General features: G+C 50.0%; 2 protein-coding genes across 2 annotated transcripts in view; one reads left to right on the top strand and one right to left on the bottom strand.

Annotated features, from left to right (window-relative positions):
* Positions 1-1,881: 1,881 nt before the first annotated feature.
* On the top strand, positions 1,882-3,938 carry CLDN25 (claudin 25). Its single transcript, XM_087969770.1, has one exon. It carries the CDS (start codon positions 2,019-2,021, stop codon positions 2,685-2,687), a length of 669 nt encoding a protein of 222 aa, XP_087825896.1. The 5' UTR covers positions 1,882-2,018; the 3' UTR covers positions 2,688-3,938.
* USP28 (ubiquitin specific peptidase 28) overlaps positions 3,627-21,769 on the bottom strand; it is a 29,892-nt gene continuing 11,749 nt past the window's right edge. The window contains 19 exon segments of the mRNA XM_087969744.1: positions 3,627-4,892; positions 6,481-6,676; positions 8,393-8,474; positions 8,476-8,514; positions 9,484-9,563; positions 9,902-9,980; positions 10,811-10,989; positions 12,385-12,480; positions 13,488-13,667; positions 13,825-13,964; positions 14,534-14,725; positions 15,382-15,610; positions 16,607-16,677; positions 17,375-17,496; positions 17,760-17,921; positions 18,655-18,750; positions 18,868-18,995; positions 21,070-21,218; positions 21,592-21,668. Coding sequence (XP_087825870.1) covers positions 4,717-4,892; positions 6,481-6,676; positions 8,393-8,474; positions 8,476-8,514; positions 9,484-9,563; positions 9,902-9,980; positions 10,811-10,989; positions 12,385-12,480; positions 13,488-13,667; positions 13,825-13,964; positions 14,534-14,725; positions 15,382-15,610; positions 16,607-16,677; positions 17,375-17,496; positions 17,760-17,921; positions 18,655-18,750; positions 18,868-18,995; positions 21,070-21,218; positions 21,592-21,668 — 2,473 coding nt within the window. The 3' untranslated portion in view covers positions 3,627-4,716.

The raw sequence follows: 21,769 nt of genomic DNA on the forward strand, positions 1-21,769 counted from the left end.
CTAAATGAACTCATGAATATGGAGATTATCTGTACATCCTTTGTTCCTATCACTGCACCAGAGAGAGTATCTTAACTTACCGCACCTGTGTATGGTTTTGCCCATTGCACAGGGGCAGATAGGAAAGCGCTCCAGAGGGTGAACGTCATTGCCCCTCAGAGGATCCTGGGCTGCTTTCTCCCCTCTTTGGAAGAGCCTTATAGCTCCCGCTGCCTTAAGAAAGTTCAAAACATTCTCAAAGATCCATCTCATCCTGGGAACCCCCTTTTTTTTTAAACTATTACCATCTGGCAGATGGTACAGAATAATAATAAAAACAAGGACAAATGGGCTGAAAACAGCTTCTATCCCAGGGCAGGAACTCTTTTAAATTCTACTGTGTAGGGCAATATTAATATGATATCAGGGGCTTTCAATTCAATTGTATAGACTGTGAAGGATGTGTGTTTGTGTTTATTTTCACAGTCATGGTCATGATGTGCACTGAAGAAGGTGTTTGATTTTGTTGTATGAGGTGCAATGACAATAAGGTAAACTAAACTAAACTGGTCCTTTGATCTGGAAAATTTTCTCCCTGGTTTGAGGAACAGTTGTAAGGAAACTGCAGTCCTGAACACGCCTACATTTTTCTTGGGAGGGAAGAAAAAAAATTGTGGGATTTGTTCTCGACACCTTCAAGATTCACAAGGAGGTGTAAACTGGTTTGGTTAAGAGGAAGATCCTAATGGTTACCGAAGTATAATTACCCTTGTTGAGTATGGAAAGACTGGGACAGGCACACCCAGAGAGAGAGAGAGAGAGAGAGAGAGAGAGAGAAACAGGGACTAGGTCCTTGCTCAAAAGCTCAAATAAGCACTCAGCTTACCTTATAAATTGGAGCGGAGAGCCCTTTGCTTCCATAGAAGCAGCCAGAAATCCCACAGGTGCTAACTATTCCTTCCAGCGACACAGCCAAGGTAACGTCTTGGCATCACCATCATCAATCCCAACCTTATCCTTTCTAATAAGGGGGAAAAGAGCTTGGCCCTGCTAGGAAAGCATGGAATTTCTCCCTGAATCATCTGTCAAGAGGCATCAGCTTTGGATGATGCAGGTTTTATTTTGGGCCTAAGAGAAGATAACAGCGGTTGGATTTTCCAGAAAAGCTCATCGGAATTCTTTTTTCCCTTTTTAAACTTGAAGGTGAGGTTTTCTTTTCCACTTACTTTCACTTCTAATTGATGTTAGCCTTGAACAGGCAGAGCAAGCACCAATGTCCTTCCAATGTAAAGATCAAACTCCTAGAAGAGGGAAACCATTAGCAGCAGCAGCAGCAGCAACAAGTTATTTGCTATCGGAAGGAAGATGAGTAGGAAAGAGACCCTGCAATAACAAGGCAAATCCTTTCCTATCAGCTTATGGATGATGACACGGGGAAGCACTTCAACTTGCATGAAATCCACTTTGTTTTTGCAACGCGACCAGCTTTCATTCCTTTTATCAACCAGCTTTGGAAGTGCCTGTTGATGAACGTTTGGGAACCGAGAGGACATAGCTCATAACCAATGAAACTCATTATTTGTTACACCATCCAGGAAGTGAGATGCAGGATTGTAGTCCTTCGGTATCATCTACAGGTGGCTTTGTTTGTGTAACTTGCTGAATGCAACACGTGAGAAGGGGATTGCAAGGTGGGTGTCTGGAGTTCAGCAAACGGTGAGATTTCTGCGGAAAGAGTTGTGTACGTGTGTGTGTGTGTGTGTGTGTGTGTGTGTGTTTTAAAGAAAGAAATAAGGCCAACCAGGTATGAAAAAAGACTTGTGGCCACACCCAAGAATTAATGCTATCAGAATCAGTTTCTCCACCTATACCATTCTTAAGAAAGAAAAGAATTGGCACCACATCAGATCTATTCTCTCCTTACAGCCAATTATAGCAGGTTCTTGACAGCATAAAATGCTGCAGGAACATTTCCATCCAAGCTTTGGACCAAAAGCTCGAAGGTCATCATAAGAAGAGGCCATCCAAACCGTCCAGGGATGAATTGGCACCAGAGCACGGCCATTCAGCTGAGCGGGCTGCTGGTCTCCCTCTTTGGTTGGGTCTTGTCCTGCGTTACGACTTACGTGCCTCTCTGGAAGAGCCTCAACTTGGAGTTGAATGACCTTGAAATCTGGAACATGGGGCTTTGGCAGACCTGTGTCAGCCAAGTGGTCATGCAGTGTGAAAACTATGCTTCCCTCCTGGCCCTGCCGTTGGAGATCAAGATCTCCAGGGTTCTGATGGTGACTTCCAACGGACTGGGCTTCCTGGCTTTCTCCTTGGCTCTTCTGGGATCGGACTGCCTGAAGACGAGCGACCCAAGACAGAGGGGGCCCTTGGGGATTACGGGCGGCATCCTATTCTGCCTTTCCGGACTGACAACTCTGGTTCCCGTCTCCTGGGTTGCCTACAACACGGTGCAGGATTTTTGGGACCAAACCATACCCGACGTTGTCCCGAGGTGGGAATTCGGTGAAGCCCTTTTCCTGGGCTGGTTTGCTGCCTTTTTCCTCTTGTTGGGGGGCTGCCTGGTAATCGCTGCTGCCTGTTTCCTAAAGACCCCGAAGGCATCCAAGAGGCCGGCAATCTGCCACAAAGCGGAAGTAGACACACTTGCCATCCAGCGTCCCCAGCCACCCCCTAAAAATGCAGACCTTGTCATCTGAGGCACCTTCCTGAGCACCTTGATCTCACCTGGAATGGGACAATGGTTCGACGCGTGGAACATTTAAGAGTTGGGGGCTTAGATTTCTGCAAAGGACGGCTTGGGAAAGCGTCCTGGTTGTGTACCTTGCTCTCCTTAGGTGCAAATTAGAAATATATTATTGAGTATGTGCTGTTCGAGGGTACTTGAGCCTATGTTTACTCTTCCGCAGAAGACAATGCTTTCCCTCCTCCCTGCCCCCACCTTTAATCTTTTTTGGAGAAGAATGACGCAAAAACACCCTGGTTTAAGGATGGAAGGAATGTTGGTCCAGGAGGATAGAATGTCTGCAAAATAAAAATCCATTCAACAAGCATTGTTAGGCTTTAAAAAGCAATTAAGTGCTTACAAGAAATTGGAACTCTCTTACTTGGCGTAAGAGCCAGATCAACAATCTTGAGCAGAGACTTTGCGATACTTGGATAATATTTTCGGAAGTGCAGTGCACAAACCAAGGCATGAGGTGAGTTTCCATGGATGAATTCAGGAGCCAGCCTTGTTTTTGTTCGGCGAACTCTCCTTCTAAATAGTCTTAGCCTTTGATGCTGTCTTAAGGCAACTCTCATCAACAAGGGACACAACAGCTGGATTGTTGTGCCACCGTTTTTGATAGAAAGGTTACGTAGGAAGAGTTTCCAAACTTCAAAACAGTTCTAGAGTCAGCCTTCTGCAATCGAAGGAGACAAGCGCTGGCAGCCCGCCAACCTCTTTGGGGATCACAACCAGAGGGGATGGAGCAATCTATCTATTTACCTCAAATTTAAGGAAATCAAAGGGGTTGTTGGTTTTTGTGTGTGTGAAATAACTGCCACGGGGCAGCATTGCCTTGAGGCTTCAAAATTACTGCTGAAAATTAAGAGAAGTTGTGTGTAGTTTTCAGGGATAGAAACAAAACCACAAATATCTTTAAATAGGGTAATATTTATTGCACTTTGAAACCAGAAATCTCATCAGATTTGTATTTCCCATCACAATTTGTTAGCATTCTAATAAAAACATTTAAAAGATCTTGAGGAAAAAAAAATATAACCATTAAAAGTGTGACTTATTCAGCTTGGTTTTGTCCTGACTTCAGTGCATAAACTACTCTGGTAATTAAACTTCGGTGATTGACATTGAAGAAATTATTTCGGGGAAGGTTCAAGAAGTGGCTTCCAATCTCGGCCTTCTGCTGGTTGTGCTGTTCTGTCCTCCTCCTCTTCCTCCCCCCCCCGGCATAAATGCTAGTGCTTAAACCAGCAGCCAGGGCAACAGCTGTATATCAAGTGGATCCCCCATAAGAATGGCTATCTAGGAGAGCCAAGGGGCTGCTAACACGTGTATTGTCTCGCTGCGAGTAAACCTTGTTTACCATTAAGGCTCCTTCACCCAGAGATACCCTACGTGTTACTTGTCGATGACTTATGCCCGAACTTGCTGTGCTTGGAGGTCAGCGAGGATCAAGGGCCCCTTGCCGGCATCTTCCATGCCGTCCTTGTCACAATTCATCGCCCCACTCATGGAGACCAGCGGTGCCGAATGAAGGGAGATCAGCCTGTGTGGCAGGGGCTGCCTTGAGAAAAATTAACGGGGGTTCAACACCGAATGCTCTCAAGAAGCGCTTTAAAACCATTGGCCAGGTAAAGCGCCAACTTGGCAAAAATGGAATCGTCTATGTACAAGGCTTAAGTGTAAAATGGCAGATTTCTCCTAAAAACACTCCCGGCAAGCTCCTTGCAGGAACTAAAGTCAGTCATTAACAGCGGGGGAGGGAGACTTCGGTGGGTGCTCCGAAATTCGTGCCTGCCTGCAACTAGGGCCTGTCCGAGAAGCCCCACACCGACCGCCTCTTTCCTAGACATGCCCAGCATCGCTGTTCGGGCGGAAGGTGGAGTCCTCCAGCGCAGTCCCCTCTCCCCTCCAGGATCCTGGGTGCACAGAGTCCTCTGGCAAGCGGGTCCCACTCCTGGGGATGGGGGGGCTCAGGAGGCCTGCGGGGCTTGAGCCGCGCTTTATTTCACGGCCACCGCCGAGGCCCTGTGAATGGACTCCATCACGGCTGCGAACCGGCTGCAGAGGTCGTAGGGCGAGTTGGGGCGGATCCTGGGGGGCTCCTTGAGGACCACTCCTTCCGGGGAACAATCCAGCAGGCGGGGCAGGAACTCGCCCAACTTCAGCTGCAGATTCTCTGCAGGGGGAAGAAAGAGGTGGTGATGGGCCGCGAGCAAAGCTTGGCTCCTCCGAGGAAGCTTCCCAGTGGGCTCCACGTAAGGTGGGAGATGCCTCTGCTAGTCCCTCAGGTCTGGCAGGGAGAGGTAGGCTGCAGGCCCCTCTGCCAAAGAGCTTCACCTAGAGCAGGGTTCTCCAAACTTGGGCACTTTAAGACTGGTGGACTTCAACTCCCAGAATTCTCCAGCCAGCAGAGCTGGCTGGAGAATTCTGGGAGTTGAAGTCCACCAGTCTTAAAGTGCTCAAGTTTGGGGAACCCTGACCTAGAGGAACTTGGACAGTGGGTCTTTTCAGCCATGGCTCCTGCCCTCTGGAACCCCCCAAGGGGAGGTCAGCCCCATCCCTGCCACCAACCTCGAAGATCCCCTGGGAAGCTGGTGAGGTGACTGTTTTTGAGTCTTCAGGTGGTTTTTTTTTATTCTCTCCCAATCTTGGTTCTCTTTATGCTTCGTGGTTTTAAGGGTTGTTATATTGTTTTGGTGGCGGTGGTGGTATGTTACCCAGAATGGCATTGGGCAGCTGTATTACATTTCTACATACGTTTAAAAAAACAACAACAACCCAGCAGCTTAAGGTTCTCGTTTTCTTTGGCTCTTTTTTGTTTTCCCAAGGATAAGCCTTTCCCTTGGGCAGAGCCACCCGCCTCCCAGCTCTAGGGTTTCCTCTCTCGGGTTTCTCTGAGGAAACTTGATGGGATGCCCTTTCGGTGGCTCAGTGGAGCAACCGGTCCGCCAGCCAGCCGCCACAAAGATGGGAGTCACAGCTCAAGTATCCTGGGTGCCTGAAGGTGCGCCTTGAACCACTCCAGGCCACCGAGAATGCTTGCTGCAATTCCTCCCCGAGAAGCAAGCTCAGGCACGCCCTCCTCCCTCCAACGGAAGCCGTCGAAACTTGCTGGCTTGCACTGGAGAAACCATCAGTTTGCAAGCTTCTCCTCTTAAAGTCACAGAGAACTCCAGGTCCATGATTTGAATCTATCCACAGGAGATATAACCGACCCTTGGTGAGGATCTCCCATCACCTTCGCAGTGTCCACAGGGCTAGCAGAGAGGGCCAAATGAGCTGCTTTGATCAAAGACAAGTTTTATTGCTTCCAGATGTTGTGTTTGAGACAAGGGGAAAAAACAAACAAAAGGAAGCCCTGATTTGCTGAGAAGTTTGTTGCGATAGAAACGGCTAGTGCAAAACTAAAAAACGTGAAATCCGATTACTTTTATTCTACCGCACTGAAAAGAACTGGAAGCTAATGCTTTTCTTTCTGTTGTTTCCTATTTACACATTGCACTTTCCTCTCCGCCCCCCATTGTCCTACTATCTTTATTTTTACTTGCATTTTGATAAGTTTAATAAAAGTATAAATAGACTAAAAAAAACAAAAAACACCATTGCAATGCAGAGGGAGGAGCAGAGAGAGCAGTGAGTAAAAGTCGAGCTTCGTGAGCGTGCAGACGTCTCCTTACAAGTACCAACAAACAGAACCCCAAGAGGCAACCAGAGCTGGCAGAATTGGAAGTTGGTGTGGTGCCCGGGACAGACACCTGGCTTACCACCCACGTCCTTTCCCAGGTAGGCGCACCAGCGGTTCCTCATGACTTCAATGGCGTCCAGGTCGTCCCTGGAGACGCGGTTGTTCATCATCAGGTGCATGCAGGGGATGACCAGCTCATTCAAGACCCCGACCCCTTCGTCCACTTCCTTCCCGTCGTGGCTTTCGAAGAGGGCGGCCGCAGCGTCGTTCAGCCTCTGCGGAAAAGCACCATGGAGAGCCGGCGGGCGAGGATTTCAGAAAGGCCCATCCCAGCATTCAGAAGGGACGCTTTAAAACAGGGGTCCCCAAACTTGGCAACTTTAAGACTTGTGGACTTCAACTCCCAGGATTCCCCGGTCCTCTTCCAGCGGCCGAGCTGGACGAAAACAGCTGCACTAACTGGACTGAGCCTTCCCGCACTTCAGAGGCACGGCTGGCTGGGGAATTCTGGGAGTTGAAGTCCACAAGTCTTAAAGTGCTGAAGTTTGGGGACCCCTGTCTTAAAACAACCCAGCTTGGGTCTTCGCCCACCCTTTTTTTCTATAAAGTGGAATTTCTTGAGCTGGGCCCCTTGAAGGCGGCTGGGACTTCAACTCCCAGAATTCCCCAGCCAGCCGTGCCTCTGAAGGTCAGGCAAGAAGGCTGAGAAATCCAGTCCAGTTAGTGCAGCTGTTTTTGTCGAGCTCGGCCGCTTGAAGAGGACCGGGGAATCCTGGGAGTTGAAGTCCAGCCGACAAGAGAACCTGTTACCTGCAGAATCAGCTGGGGAGGAGGGCTTAAAAAAGAAAAAAAGAAGGAAATAACCGCAAGAATTATCCCAAAGTTAAACTTCTCAAGTTTTAATGACTTCTAAATGAAGAGGGGCAGGCTGGGAGGATGTGGCCATTTGCAGGCACTGGGTGTGGTTTACTTTTTTTAAAAAAGTACAGGTAACCCTCAACATACCAAAATTTATGTTGCTAAGTGAGAAATGGGTCACGTGACTTTTGTCCCATTTAACGACTTTGCTCACCACCCGTTAAGTGAATGAGCTCAGTTCTTAAATGAGTAACATGGTTGTTAAGTGACTCCGGCTTCTCCATGGACTTTGCTTGTCCATGGGGAAGCCGTTGGCAAAAGGAGGCCGTCAGACATGGGAGCCAGTTGTCAAGTATCTGACTGTCAACCACGTGACTGTGGGGAGTGTGAAGTCCCTTTTTTCAGTGCTTCGAATGGTCACCAAATAAACTATTTATAAGTCGAGGGCTACCGTCCCTACAGCCATATAAGGCAGGGGTCGCCAACCTTTTGGACCTCAGGGACCACCAAACTCATAATTTTAAATCCCATGGACCACTGATATGAATTTCGACTGACAATGGCTTGCTGACTTTGGTGGGGAAGTTGGTCCCATATTCCAGGACTGGCCCTTTGGTCGTACCGGAGCAGCTACTTCTCCACCCGGGTGCACCGGCCTGTCACGGACTGGAGCAGCTGCTCCGGGATGACCAAAGGGCCAGTCCTGGAATATGGGACCGACTTCCCCACCAACGTCAGCAAGCCGCCCCGGGGCGGATTTCCCTTCCCCACCATTGGTCTTACCTTCCACTTCCAGCTCGCGTGCCTCTACTCAAGGTAAGGTTTGCGCTCGGCCGAAGAGTAGGCGGGCCATGTGGGCGGTGCGGCCTTGTGTGTCCTGCGCAGCCTGGATTAATTGCTTTTGGGGGGAGGGGGCATTTCTCTGCAGACCACCCAAATTTTCTCATGGACCACCAGTGGTTCCCGGCCCACCAGTTGGCGACCGCTGGTATAAGGAGCATTCAGCAATATCCCCTTTTCAGCGTAAGCCCGAATGACAGCGAGGGGAATGATGTGAAGACTCTGCCCCTCCCCCCCCAATTCCACAAGTTTGAAAGGGGGGGGGGGAGGGGAAGGGTCCCCTGAATACCCACCAGGAGGCATTTCCTTCTGTAAAGAGCGATCAGAGAGGAGTCCGCGCCCCGGCTGGCTCCTTTGGCCTGCAGGACGGTGTTGGTCGTAGGCGTACACCAGATAGGTCAGAGCCTCGCAGTATCTTTAAGAGGGCAAGAAAAAAGGGTGTGTGTGTGTCTGTCTGTCTCATATCCTGTAGGATGGAGGAACACATCATCCCTGGTACATGTGCCACCGCTTCCCTCCCTGGCAGACAGGGCGGGCTGCAACCTGGGGCTGAACCTGGCCTGGCCTGGCCGCCCAATACCCTCTCCTGGCCCGCAGGGATCCTGACGGGGTTACTTTCTCCTCTGTTTCTCCCTGGAATGGTAAGAGGGTCTCCTGCTTGAGCAGGCAGGGAGGATGGACTAGAAGACCTCCAAGGTCCCTTCCAACTCTGTTCTTCTTCTGATATCCAGTCTCAGGCTCCACCTTCAGGCCATCCTTTTTATTTGGTTTATTCTGGAGGCCAAAGGCTTTTATCAAGGGGAGTTTAACTGCCACGGAGACGTTTTAGGATTTCCTCCTGCGCTTAAAAATAACCAAAAATGTATCATTGTTCTGATCCGGTTAGGAGCAGCGGAAGAGGAGCAACTTCAGGGAGCCCTTCCCAAAGCGCGGGAGGAATTCGAACAACCCGCCTCTGTTCCCTCCTGAGGATGATCAGAGTGTTTTTGGAATCGCCCAGATTCAGCTTTCTGGACAAAACGGAACTTTTATTATTGCTTATTAAAATCGAGTCGTTTCTCCTCGGATTGTACAAAATTGTGTAATGATCTGGCGAAGTGCACAAAACCGAGGCAGGACGGACCAAACCCAATACTGCCCACCTGTAGACGACTCCAGATGTGTCGCTGTGTCTGTGGAAGCATCAACTCGAGGCCTGAAGCCTTTAGAGAAGGGCTCTCCCACCTTGGCCACTTTAAGCCTGGTGGACTTCAATTCCCAGAATTCCCCAGCCAGCAAAGCTGGCTGGGGAATTCTGGGAGTTGAAGTCCTCCAGGCTTAAAGTGGCCAAGGTGGGAGAGCCCTGCTTTAGAGCCCTTCCTGAAATCACCGCGGGTGAACTCACTGGTTTTTCTGATAGAGCTCCAACCCCGTCAAGAGGTAGATGGACACCTTGCGGAACAAGCTGTAGTCTTCGTGCCATTTCTGTCCAGAAACAGAAAATACAAGTCTTGGTAGTTGTTTTATGTTCCACTCCACCAACACCACCACCCCTCCCTTCTTGGTGCTGTTGCCCTGGCCCAGGTGGCCTCTGGCGTGCCTGAGTCACGCCAAGCAAGAGGTGGATGATTCATCTTAGAGGCGCATTGTGGCTAAATGTAAGCTAGTGGATGGGCGTAATGAGCACCCCAAAGTGGTTTTTTTTTTTTTTTCAACAGAGGAGGCTGGGACAGGGAATTAGGAACTGGTCTGCTTTTCACAAAAGCTACGTGTGTGTGTGTGTGTGTGTGTGTGTGTGTGGTTTGAAAGTCAGGGCTTCTTACCTTGTACTCTTCCATGTCTACCTCGTCTGGGCCAATTCCTTTCAGCTTTTCTCGGGCCACCTTCATAATGCTAATTGACCTGTTGCCCAGAAGAGAGAGAAGGAACACTGTGAATTCCATGTGTGTGTGTGTGTGTGTGTGTGACATCTAGTCCAACATTTTCAATTTCCTTTGCTTCCATCAAAACGGAGGACCGGTGGCTTCCCAATACCTGGAACCCGAAGATGAGCCTCAGTGGCGCAGTGGTCAGAGTGCAGTAATTGCAGGATACTTCTGCTGACTGCCAGCTGCCTGCAATTTGGCAGTTCGAATCTCACCAGGCTCAAGGTTGACTCAGCCTTCCGTCCTTCCCAGGTGGGTAAAATGAGGACCCAGATTGTTGGGGGGGCAAGAGGCTGACTGTAAACCGCTTAGAGAGGGATGTAAATGTCTACGAGCTATTGCTAGTGTTATTTCCTTCCTTCCTTCCCTTCCCTTCCTTCCTTTCCCTTCCCTTCCCTTCCTTTCCTTCCTTCCTTCCTTCCTTCCTTCCCTCCCTCCCTCCCCCCCTTCCTGTTAGAATGCAATATTGCAAGTTAATTCTGCCGACTGCCAGGAGTTCGATCCTTTTCCAGCTCAAGGTTGGCTCAGCCTTCCGTCCTTCCCAGGTGGGTAAAATGAGGACCCAGATTGTTGGGGAGCAAGACGCTGATTCTGTAAACCGCTTCGAGTAATAGCACTGGGAAGCGGTATATAAGTCTAAGGGCTATTGCTCTGGTCTCTCCTTCTAGTCTCTCGTGCGTGTCCGAATCCCAAGGAACCCCCCTGCAAGCCAACCCCCAAAGCTCGGAGACCCTCCAGGGTGCCCCAGTTCAACTGGGAGCTACGAATCCTCTCCTGACCGTCCCTCACCGCCTGCTTCCCACCAACCTCTCGTCGTAGCTGAGGTTCCTGTCTGCAAACTGCTCCAGGAGGGTCCTCTCCACCACCTGCTTGGGGGCGTCGTTCTGCAGCAAGTAAACCAAGACGTGTTGAAGGCGGGGGTCATTCTGGGGTGTTGGGGTCTCTCTGGACAAGGAGTACAGCCTGGAATATTCTTCACGGAATGCCTGGGGAAATTGGGGGTTGACATGGCTCTCACTCCAGCTCCTTATGGATCCACGATAACAGAGTCTGCCCTTCTTTTGCAGCGGATTTCAAGGGAAGGGAGATTTCTTTTACCCTAACATGCCAAGACTTTACAACAGAGGCCCCCAAACTTGGCAACTTTACGACTGGTGGACTTCAACTCCCAGAATCCCAAACTTGGCAACTTTACGACTGGCGGACTTCAACTCCCAGAATCCCAAACTTGGCAACTTTAAGACTGGCGGACTTCAACTCCCAGAATCCCAAACTTGGCAACTTTAAGACTGGTGGACTCCAACTCCCAGAATCCCAAACTTGGCAACTTTAAGACTGGCGGACTCCAACTCAAGCTCTGCTAGCTGGAAAATGGCTGAAGTCCACCAGTCTTAAAGTTGCCAAGTTTGGAGACCTCTTCAGGCCCCTGCTGGAGGTGCCAGAGATAGCAAAGGAATCTCTAAGATAGTAGAATGAACAAACGTCCTAAATATTAATCAATTCCAGTCATGAAGTGATTATCGTTTAAGATTGCCTAGCTCGATCCTAGGCAGAGGCAGGTATTTCTCTCTGGGCACAATGGGAATTTATCTGCTGAACAAAACTCCACAACGGCGACAGGAAGGGCATCCAGTCAGTAAACATTCTGCTCCATTCAGTTGCCCTGACTCCACCCCGCAAGGGATTATGGGGTCCTTAAAAGGAGATGATTGTCTACCATAGCTCTTTTGACCTCACTGTTTATTTTGGGGCGTTTTCCTATTTTATTGCTCTTCCACGTTGACCAGAGAAGGATGCTCGTACAGCACAGATGGATTCTAAGTGTCCCAGAATTCCTACCATTGTAGAACACAATGGGGCTAAGGGACACTTTAAGGCGTATGTGATCTGGGACAAAAGGAATAAACAAGGCATGAAATTTATCTTGAAGATTCTTTTTCTTTCTTTCTAAGTGTGGAAAGGATTTCCACAAAGGACTTGGATAGCTCCCGCTTTCTGCTTTGAATCAGGAAGACTTCCAGGTTTCTGGCATTTCAGCTGGGAAGAGGAACCTTTCCTAGTTAGAATTTTCTATAAATATGAACATGGGCTCAGATACCAAGCCGATACACTACGTCCCCCTCTTCTGCCTTGGATCAATGTTGTTGCTCTAAAACGCTCCCCCCAAAACGACGGCTCAGGTGGGGCAAGAGTCCCACTCCTGCCGATTCTGGCATCCAGCTGGACACCTGGACACCACCTGCTTCTGCGCTCCACCCCATTCCAAGGCAAAAAAAAGAGGGGGGGAAGGAGGAGACAGGCCCCCGACAAAGAGAAAAGGCCTCATCCCTTGGGGACGGAGAAGAAAAGCAAGGCACATGCGCCTAGGGGTAAAGTACTACCTTGACTAGACCTGCTTCAGACCCATCGCGATCAAAGGTCTGGCGAGCTTTAGCAATGGCCAGGATCACCCCTTGCATGGCGGGGCTTAGCATCACCTGCCACAGAGGAGAGAGAAGAGAGGAGAGAAAGAGAGGGAGAGAGAGAGAGACGGGAGGGAGGGAGGGGGAAAGGCTGCATTGAAACAAGCTCTCCGTCGTCCCACAGGCACAAGAACCAAGGTCAGCTCAGGGAAGGTTTTGTTGGGGTGGCTCCCCCCCATTTCCAGATCCTTGGAAGGTAACTGAGAGAAGAGACTCTATAGCTCAGGGTTCAAATGTGGGGGGGTCCCTGATGCCCTCTGAGCTTGGCTGTGATCTTGCAGACGTTTCACGGCCCAACTAGGTAACATCGTCAGTGCTACAAGGGAGTGAGGGGTTGGGCTTCTATGACTGATGATGTCACCTAGTTGGGTCACGAAGCGTCTGCCAGGAGACAGCCAAGCTCAGAGGGCACCAGGGACCCTCACAGATTAACCCAAAGCGATACGTAAGGAGCCACGCAGCCTCTCCGTACAGCACGACCACCTTGTGTCAACCCCGAAGGGAACCTGGCTGAGGCCACCTGGGAGGCTTCAGGGCTTCCACCAAGCTGAAGAAGGGGCAGGCAGGGGGGGAGGGGGAAATAGCTAGGTGGGGTTTTGTAGCCCAAAACAAGAAAGCTGGTTTCCTGTGGGAACCAAGGACATTTCGGCAGGCGGCTGGCCAGGGGAGGAGTGAAGTAACCAAGCAACCAGCCAGCACCTGGATTGGGACAGCGGGACCGGCGACTTGGGGAGTCGGCCGGCCTTTCACCAGGTGTGCCAATGCAAGGCATCCCATAGATGGCTCTTTGGGGGACAGGCCTGCCTCAAGAGTTCGGCTTTCCATGGAGGGCTGACCCGCCTTGTGCAGCTGGGCCTGCCTGTTTGCTCAGTGGGGTGTGGAGGACCAGCCACCGGTAAGACCCCACGGGAAAGGAGAGGGCAGTTTCGAAGTGGGGCTGGGGGTGTCCCACTTTGGGAAGGGGGCCCCATCAGGAGCGGAGCGGGCCTGGGGAGCAGCCCCTCCCCTCCCAGAGACGGTACCTCCTCGTTATAGCCGTCTGCATCCGACCTAACTAGGATCTTCCCCACACTGGGAATCTCCACTTCTGAAACTTGAGAGCTGGGTGGGGCAGGAGGCTCCCTCCGCCCCACTTCCGGGGGCTCTTCTGCCTGCGGCTCGGCTTCCTCGGAGGGGGCCTTCTCTGGACCTGCCTCCTTGGGCTGTGGCAGACCGGGGGGAGGAGAGGGAGGAGGAAGAGGAGGAGGAGGAAGAGAAGGGCGTGAGAGGAAGGCAAGAGGAGCAGCAACAGGGGCCCGAGGAGGGCAAGAAGCTCAGCAGGACAGGTGGGAAAGGGGCTGCCCCCCACGCCCCCCCCACCTGGTCAAGAGCAGCCGGGACGCCAGCCTTCTCGTAGACGTCGGCCGTCTTGGCGATGGCTTGGGCAGTCTGCTCTTTGGCCAAGACGGCGTGCTCGGAGGAGAGCGAATGCGGCCCACACTCACAGGGGAAGGCGTGTTCTGGAAGGAGAAAAGGGACCTTCAAGGGTTTATGCTTTCCCAACGGTATGACGGGAAGCCCTTGAGGTTGGCAGGATCCACACCTGCAGCTAAAGGAAGCTGGCACTTCTAAAGGCTGACTGGGGTCGTCAGGAAAAGAAGCTCTTAAACAGAGTGTGTCGTGTCGTCGTCCCCCCACCCATGTAGCCTAGGGAAGATTCAGGAGCAATCAGAGAGAAAAAACCTAAATTTAGGAACATTTGGGCTGCCTCCCTTTTACCCAGGTAGAATCGATGAGGACCTTCTGATCTAAGGGGCTTTTTCTTCTGGAAACGGGGCCACAACCTCTGTGGACTTGAGGGCCCTAAATTGCTTCTTCTCTTGCTGCAACCCCAGGCAGGAAGGCAGCTCTAGGACACTTGGAAGGAACCACCCGCAGAGGACCCAAGACCGATGGAACGGGCCCACCAATGGTCAAGCCTCTTTACAACACCTATTATTATTATTTTTTGACTGACAATCATTTCCCGCCCTGCAGTCTCGACTCCCTGTTTGCTGGCACCAGAAGGCGAAGGCAGAACTTTTCTCACCTTGACTGGAGTCCGAAGACGGGTCCTGGGACTCCAGAGGCTCGGAGGATTGCTCCATCTGGGCCATTTTGCAGGACTGCTCCTCCAGCTCGGCCATCTCCTGTTCTACCCTCCAGCTGTCTTCTTCGATGTGGCGTTGAAGCTCCAGAGGCAGCAGTTCCACTTCTCTCTCTGGTCGCCCATCCTCATAAACTACCAAAGAAAGACAAGCGGAGGGTCCTTGGCTGGCCTGTGTCTGAGCACCTCTTGGACAACAAAAGCAAGACAGGTGGACTAAGCTTGTTGGTTGCCCTTTTCCTCTTATTAGGATGCGGTGGCCACAAGCTGCTATTCGCGGCCGGGATGGTTATGTATGGTCTCCAGCATCAAAGCCCAGTGGCTGAGAATGGATCTGCGGTGCCCTGTGTGCACCAACAGGTCCAAAAAGATGAGGGGTTTTCCTGCCTTTGAGACCCAATGATTTATGCACTTTTATGTATACTTGTGCCTTCAAGCCAGTCTCGACTCCTGGCAATTGCCTAGACAGGTTTGCCTAGTTTTCTCGGCAACCTTTTCGGATGTGGTTTGCCCTTGCCCGTCTTCAACTGACCCGAGACTTCCTAAATTGGAAGTTCCTCTTGGAACTAACCTACTTCCACCCCAAATAGATCAAACCAGGATGGGGAGACAGATTCTCCTTAACCTCCGCTCATTTCAAATCCCCGCGAAGGTACAGAAGGAGAGACCGGGGTCCATTCCCAACCAGAGGACAGGAAAGCTCTTCGGAAGCAGCCCATCTTAACGGATCCAGAGCACCTGACCCCCCAAGGCGGAAGAGGCATCCCCAAGGACCGAGTTCAGATTCTCACCAGCTGCGAAGTGTGGTAGCTTCTTACTAACATAGATGAGGCAGTAGGCGCTGGCATTTTTCAAGCCACCAAAGGAATCCCTTTCCAGCTCCTCCCAGGAGGACTCCGTCACGGCGATGTCGTTGTACTTCAGCCAGGCCCTTTGAGGTAGGCTGTAGATGTAGGCCCAGTAATGGCCGGCGTTGGCCTGGCCCTCATGGACCAACACGGCATGCAAGTGATAAGGGACCTGGAAAACACAGCCACAAACACAGACACCGTCGGTTCTCGGGTTTATTTTTAGAGAGGTTGAAGTAACCTGACCACCCTGGGGAGATTCGACAAGGCAAATTCTCAGCTGTCGCGCCTGGAGGAACGATTCATTCATATAATCAAGGCTTAGCGGAGATTCCTTTCCTGGGGGAACAACAAGGCTTTCTACGTTGGGAAGCGGGGCTGCAGAGACCATTGTGACCAGACCAGTCAGAGTCCAGAGCCAGCCACAAGTGACACATCCAACCGATTTGACACTCAATGGGAGCCATTCGCCAGGGGGAACTCTTGCAACTAGCAAGGCCTTGATGGGTGATCCTGTCGGGGATGGAAGAGCTCAATGCTGTACAATCCAGAACACGCCCAAGCTCTGGTTTGTGATCTAAGGGTTTCCAAACTTGGCAACTTTAAGACTTGTGGACTTCAGTTCCCAGAATTCCTCAGCCTGCCCGGGCGGTGAAGTCCACAACTCTTAAAGTTGCTAACTTTGGAGAGCCCTGTACTAGAGAAAGAAGGCAGGAGGTCTCCAAGCCAAAATGAGGAAGTTCCAGCTCTTCCATTAAAATGCTCAGCCTCTGCAGTCTCTCTGGAGAGGCAGCACGGAACAAACCAGGGCACTTGCCATACTCAGAAGTCCCATCTTGCATTTCAGTATTTTATGAGTTGACAGCGTGGCAAAAAAAAACAACAGATACAAGTGCCTATGCTTTAGCTATGATTGACACAATATCATTTTCAAAAACAAGGTAAAGGCACTGTTTGTAGGAGAATGTAGAGTCTGAATTCCCAGGTATTCCCAAATTAAATCCTAGAAATTTAGTCTGAGACCTCCAGGCTAATTTTACATGGAGGAACAAAAATGGAAAGTATTAACTAATTCCACCATGGATCTCTCCCTTATATTTGGGGGGAACTGGTGCCAATAGGAGGTCAGAAGCACCCACACAACCAGGAAGAATGACAGACACCCTACCTGGCAGAGCTGAGGGTCAGTATAGACATGATCCATGGACTCAGAAAGCATCAGCATGGAAGTCTTCAAGCCTGTTAATCAAAGCAAAACAGTAAGCGAGTGAGCAACGGCCAAGTTTTGTTAAAGAAAAGGAAACATTTGCTTTACCAATCTTTAGAGCAGGGGTCTCCAACTTTGGCAACTTTAAGACTTGTGGACTTCAACTCCCAGAATTCCTTAGCCAGCAAAGTCCACAAGTCTTAAAATTGCCAAGGTTGGAGACCCCTGCTCTAAAGACGCTTCTCCACTAGTTGTGCAATCAGGCCACATAGGAGATTTGTGATTGATCACAAATGTCCCTCACAGTTGCATGTCAGGCCATTTTGTGGAAACCATTCTCCTCCCTGGAGACAACCTGGGCCAATGCTCACATTCAGGGAAAGGCTGGCCCTGAAAGATGGCTGGATCTACGTGGATGACCTGGATGACTCAAAAATTTGAGGATGTCCTCTTTGGCCAGACAAAGAGTTGTCCTTGGCCAAGGAAGCTTCAGACCCTCGTCCTGCCATGAACACTGCAAAAGGCTCCGAGAGAGATCAGTTATGACTTCCTGATCACATCCCGCGAACAGAAAGAAGGGACTGAATACTGCGGCAGGTAGATGGCATCTCACCTGGCCACTTTCTCTAGTTCAGGGAAGAAACGGGATGGAAACCAGCCCGTATGCAAATGGGAAAATCTCAGCAGCAACTCTTGAAAGGTGAAGTGTGAGATTATCCGGGCACAGACCTTCAATGTCTTGCTCAACCTCTTCCCTCCACTTCTGCAGGCAGGAAATGACCAGGCTCGTCTCGTCTTCGGAGATGACTTCCCGAGGAGCCGCAGGCTCTTCTGACGTCTCCCCTGGGCACCTGGGGAGAGGGAAAGGTGTGCTCAGCCAGCTGATGGGAACTGGGGCTCTTGGCTGGGGCCGCCAGCTCTCCTCAAAAGCCAGAGAGGGAAACAAGATGGAAATCAGGAGGACTTTAAAAGTGCAGCTTTGACCAACAGGCATTTTTCTTTTTTTTTGAATTTCTAAACCGGCATCATTTCTAGGGGGCAAAATAATCAGATTTATCACCTGATTGTTTCAGTCTGGATACAGCCACGATGGAAAGCTTGGGCCAGTTTTTACCTGCTTGGCTTGGTCTGGGTTTCCGAGGGTTCTTTTTCTGCCCGAGTTTCTGCTGTTGTCATAGTCGCTGCGCAGGACAGCTTGGTCCTTGCAAATTCAAGAACGGACTGCAGCATATCCGGCAAGGGAAAGCGGTCTGAGCCAGAACCGTACCTGAGGTACCTAATGAGGAGGAAAATATCATCAGCCCCACCTCAAAACCACCAGTCTTCCCTAAGTCAACTTAGCAAGGCCTTCCCTTTCAATAGCAACAGCGCTTAGTCTCATATACCATTTTCACAGGGCTTCACATCCTTCTTTAAGCAGTTTACAGAGTCAGCCTCTTGACCCCAACAATCTGGGTCCTCATTTTACCCACCTCGGAAGGATGGGAAGCTGAGTCAACCTTGAGCCGGTCAGGATCGAAGTCTGGGCAATACTGCGTTCTAATCAGTGTGCCACCACGGCTCCAAAGTATCCCATCAGTGATAAAAGGTTTATTTTCCTTTACCCCTCGAACATGGGGGCATATATTAAATCATGGCTGGCTACTGATATGTTTGGAGTGCGAGTCCCATTTTCCTGTCCTGCTCCTGGGCCTCTTTGAACAGATTCTTCGAATGGTACGAGGGGCAAAACCTCCTTTGGAGGCTGAATTACAGCAGCAGAATAGAGCATGAGCTGGCAGGTTGGCCGTCATGTCTGAAGAGCAACCTTGTGCAGCTCTCCAGAAAATCTAAAATAAATCTACCTGGGTAGAGGCCTCTAAAAAGCTTCATCACGATACCCCTACCCAAGGACAAGCAGACAAGCTGAACTGGGCTTTTTTTCCCCCCAAGGCAAGAAAGTGGGAGAGAGATGCCAGCTGGTTGAGCTTCTGCAAGGGAAAATCCAGAGCTTGAGAAGGGCTGCCTACTTTTCCAGCTGCTGCTGCAGGATGGTCATCTGGTCTCTCAGTTTCCCGATCTCTTCTCTTTTCGCTTGAGTAATTTCTTTATTGCCATACATAAACCTAAAGGAAAGACAGTTTTGACCGCTGCATCCCACTTAACGCAACCCCACGGTATCCTTTTTTTTTGCAGATTTGGAAGTCTCAAGCCATAAAGCTTCCACCCCACCCCCACCTTACCTATCCATGTAAATGACTGGTGGGAATTCCAGCTTGTTGTGGATCTTCTCTGGCTGCCCAAGGGATTGATTGAACTCGAACCGGGAAAGTTCAAAAGTCAGGACTGGGGGCAGCTTTGTAAACCACCGCTGAAATAGACACACAACAGGTTAAGATGGCTGGGGGCTAATGATAAGCTGCCCTTTTCCACATTCACAGTGTTCTCCATATGCAAGCAGGAAAAACAATTACTTAGATCCCATTTCATGTCATACCCAGAAAAAGAGAAATCACCGTTTGAGTTCAGCAAATCTGATTGTATGATTTTGGTGGGGGGAGGGAAATAATCAGTATTTCGAGGCAGGAAGGCTTCCCATGAATCACTTGCTAAGTACCACGAAGCAGATGTAGACAACTTCCGTTGGTTTTGCAGCCCTGTTTCTCAACGCCGGCCACTTTTAAGACACGGGAGACATCAACTCCCAGAATTCACCAGCCAGCACGGCATGTGTGAGTCGAAGTCCACGCATCTTAAAGTGGCCGAGAATGAGAGACACTGAATTAGAACCGCATGCTGCAAATGGATGGGCCAAGACTATTGTTTTAGGAAGAGCAGGGGACTGGAAATTTTAAGGGCAAAATTGGTGCTTCCCATTCCCACTTTCTTTCCACACCCACCAGCGTATTTTAAAAAGGTGGAATTCATTCTGGAGGGTTGCGAAAGGGGAGAGGCCCTTTTGCAACCTGCTACAGAGGCATCCCGGAGACAAGTCCTGCCCCAAATGTGATTTCCTCATTTTTACAAAACCATTTCAAACTGAACATGGGATGAGAACAACCTCACTGCCATTCTACAAGCCCTGCTGGAAGGATTCCTGTCGAGAACTCCGGCTTTTAATAGACTCCTCTCGTTTCCTGCCAGACGGGCCCAAACCTCATGATCAAAACCGCTCCTCCTCTTGGCGGCTATTTGTGGCTAGTCTGTTCTACTGGGATCTATGAGAAGGTGCTGCAATGTTGACTCTTTCCAATGGATTTGGGAGAAGCCCTTTGAAAAAAAGGCTTTCACCTCCCCTGGTTGTTTGTTTGTATCACTGAAGAAGAAATGGAACGAATGCCTTTAACTAAACCAGTGAAAAAGTTTCCCAACTGGACATTTTGTTCTGGGCCAAAGGCAGGGTGGCTGGAGCCATTCAGACCCCCCTGGCTACAAGTGTGACAGCTGAATAGTCCAATTCTCCCAACAGGGAAGGGTTTCTTGGATGGATGTCTATGGAGATTCTCAGTCATCCAGGTCATGGTTGCCTCAAAGGTGCTTTTAAAAACAAAACAAAACAAACTGGACTTCCTTGGTTTTTTTCTCTGAAAACGTTTCCCTTCTCATCCAGGAAGCTTCATCCGTTCTGACTGGATGGTTGGTGGTGGGGAATAGGAGGATCCTGTCAGAATTAATCCTTCCATTCCCCACCACAATCCAACCAGAACTGATGAGAAGTGAAATGCCCTTTTCTTCCTCAAGGGAACAATCATAGTTCAGTTGCTTTTTGGAAAAGCACCTTTGAGGTTTCTTAGGTGCTTTAAGTGTTTTCCATATATTCGGTCTTCTGACCACAAACTGAACTACAATGCTTTGGGTTAACATCTCCCAGATGTAGGAAGTGTGCAAATCCTGAATTTCTTTTCTTTTCTCAACCTTGGGGACTCAAAAGAAGCCTGGACTTCAACTCCCAGAATTCCTCAGCTGGCCGTAGGAACCGCAGGAAGCAAACTAGGATAGTCCTGAACAGATTTCCAGTACAGCGGATGTAAACAACATGATTACTTTAGGATTTATTAAGTTAAAATCAATAGATGGTTTTTGCAGAGTGGGAAAAAGAGAGAGAGAGAGAGAGAGTGCAACGTAAACTCAGGTACAAAGACAAAGTTACAAACAAGAAAAGCATACCATTAAATCAAAAACTGTAGTTTTATCCCCCGAAAATACGGAGGCACGGGCTGTTTCCTATGGGCAGGCTTCAACAGAAAGAAAAATATTTTTATCACACTCGCACCCTGGACACAACATGTCAAATGTAAAGGTCACGCACTGCATGCTGTTAAGTCATTCCACAGCATTCCCTTAACTCCAGCATGCTCTCGGACATCGTATTCTGTGTTGTCAAGTTGGTAACTGGCAGGTCTGTCCTGGCTCCCTCTGAGTTGTGTAAATGCCACAACACTCACCTCTTGCGTATAGGTCACCGCCTGCTTGGAAGGCCCCGACTCGCCCTCCTTCTCCACCATGGCTCCTTCCAAGCATTCGTGCAAGTTCTTGTAGCCGTTGACCTGCAGGGGGTACTGGCCAAAGGCCTCGATTTTGGAAAACCTCTTGCCTAAACAGGGGAGGGGGAGATGCCCATCAGTAAGGACCCTCTGTGGCGCAGTGGTTAGAGGGCAGTACTGCAAGCTACTTCTGCAGCAGCTGCCTACAATTTGGCAGTTCAAATCCCACCAGGCTCAAGGTGGACTCAGCCTCCCGTCCTTCCGAGGTGGGTAAAAGGAGGACCCAGATTGTCGGGGGCAAGAGGCTGACTCCGTGAACCGCTTAGAGAGGGCCGGAAAGCACTGTGAAGCGGGATATAAGTCTAAGTGCTATTGCTATTTAAGGAGAAGAAAAGCAAATCCCAAACAGAATGTCCTTCTAAATGGGGGAGGAATAAAACCAGAGGAAGCTGCAAACGGCGCTTCTCAGGTGTTCCGGCTTACCTTCGTGAACCCCTTCAGTTAGGAAAGTCCCATAAAAAAGCTGAACCATGGGGTTCTCCGATTTGTCCTGGGAATTCCTGTTGCAGAAGGAGAAAGCAAGGGGAAGGTGAATTGGGGATGCCGAGTCGAATGAAAAGGACTAGGAATGACATAACAGCAGCATTCCAATATTTGAGGG

This window comes from Notechis scutatus, chromosome 7 (genome assembly GCF_049901735.1).
Source record: "Notechis scutatus isolate UNSWTSFEM ecotype Mainland chromosome 7, rNotScu1.2, whole genome shotgun sequence".
NCBI lineage: Eukaryota > Metazoa > Chordata > Lepidosauria > Squamata > Elapidae > Notechis > Notechis scutatus.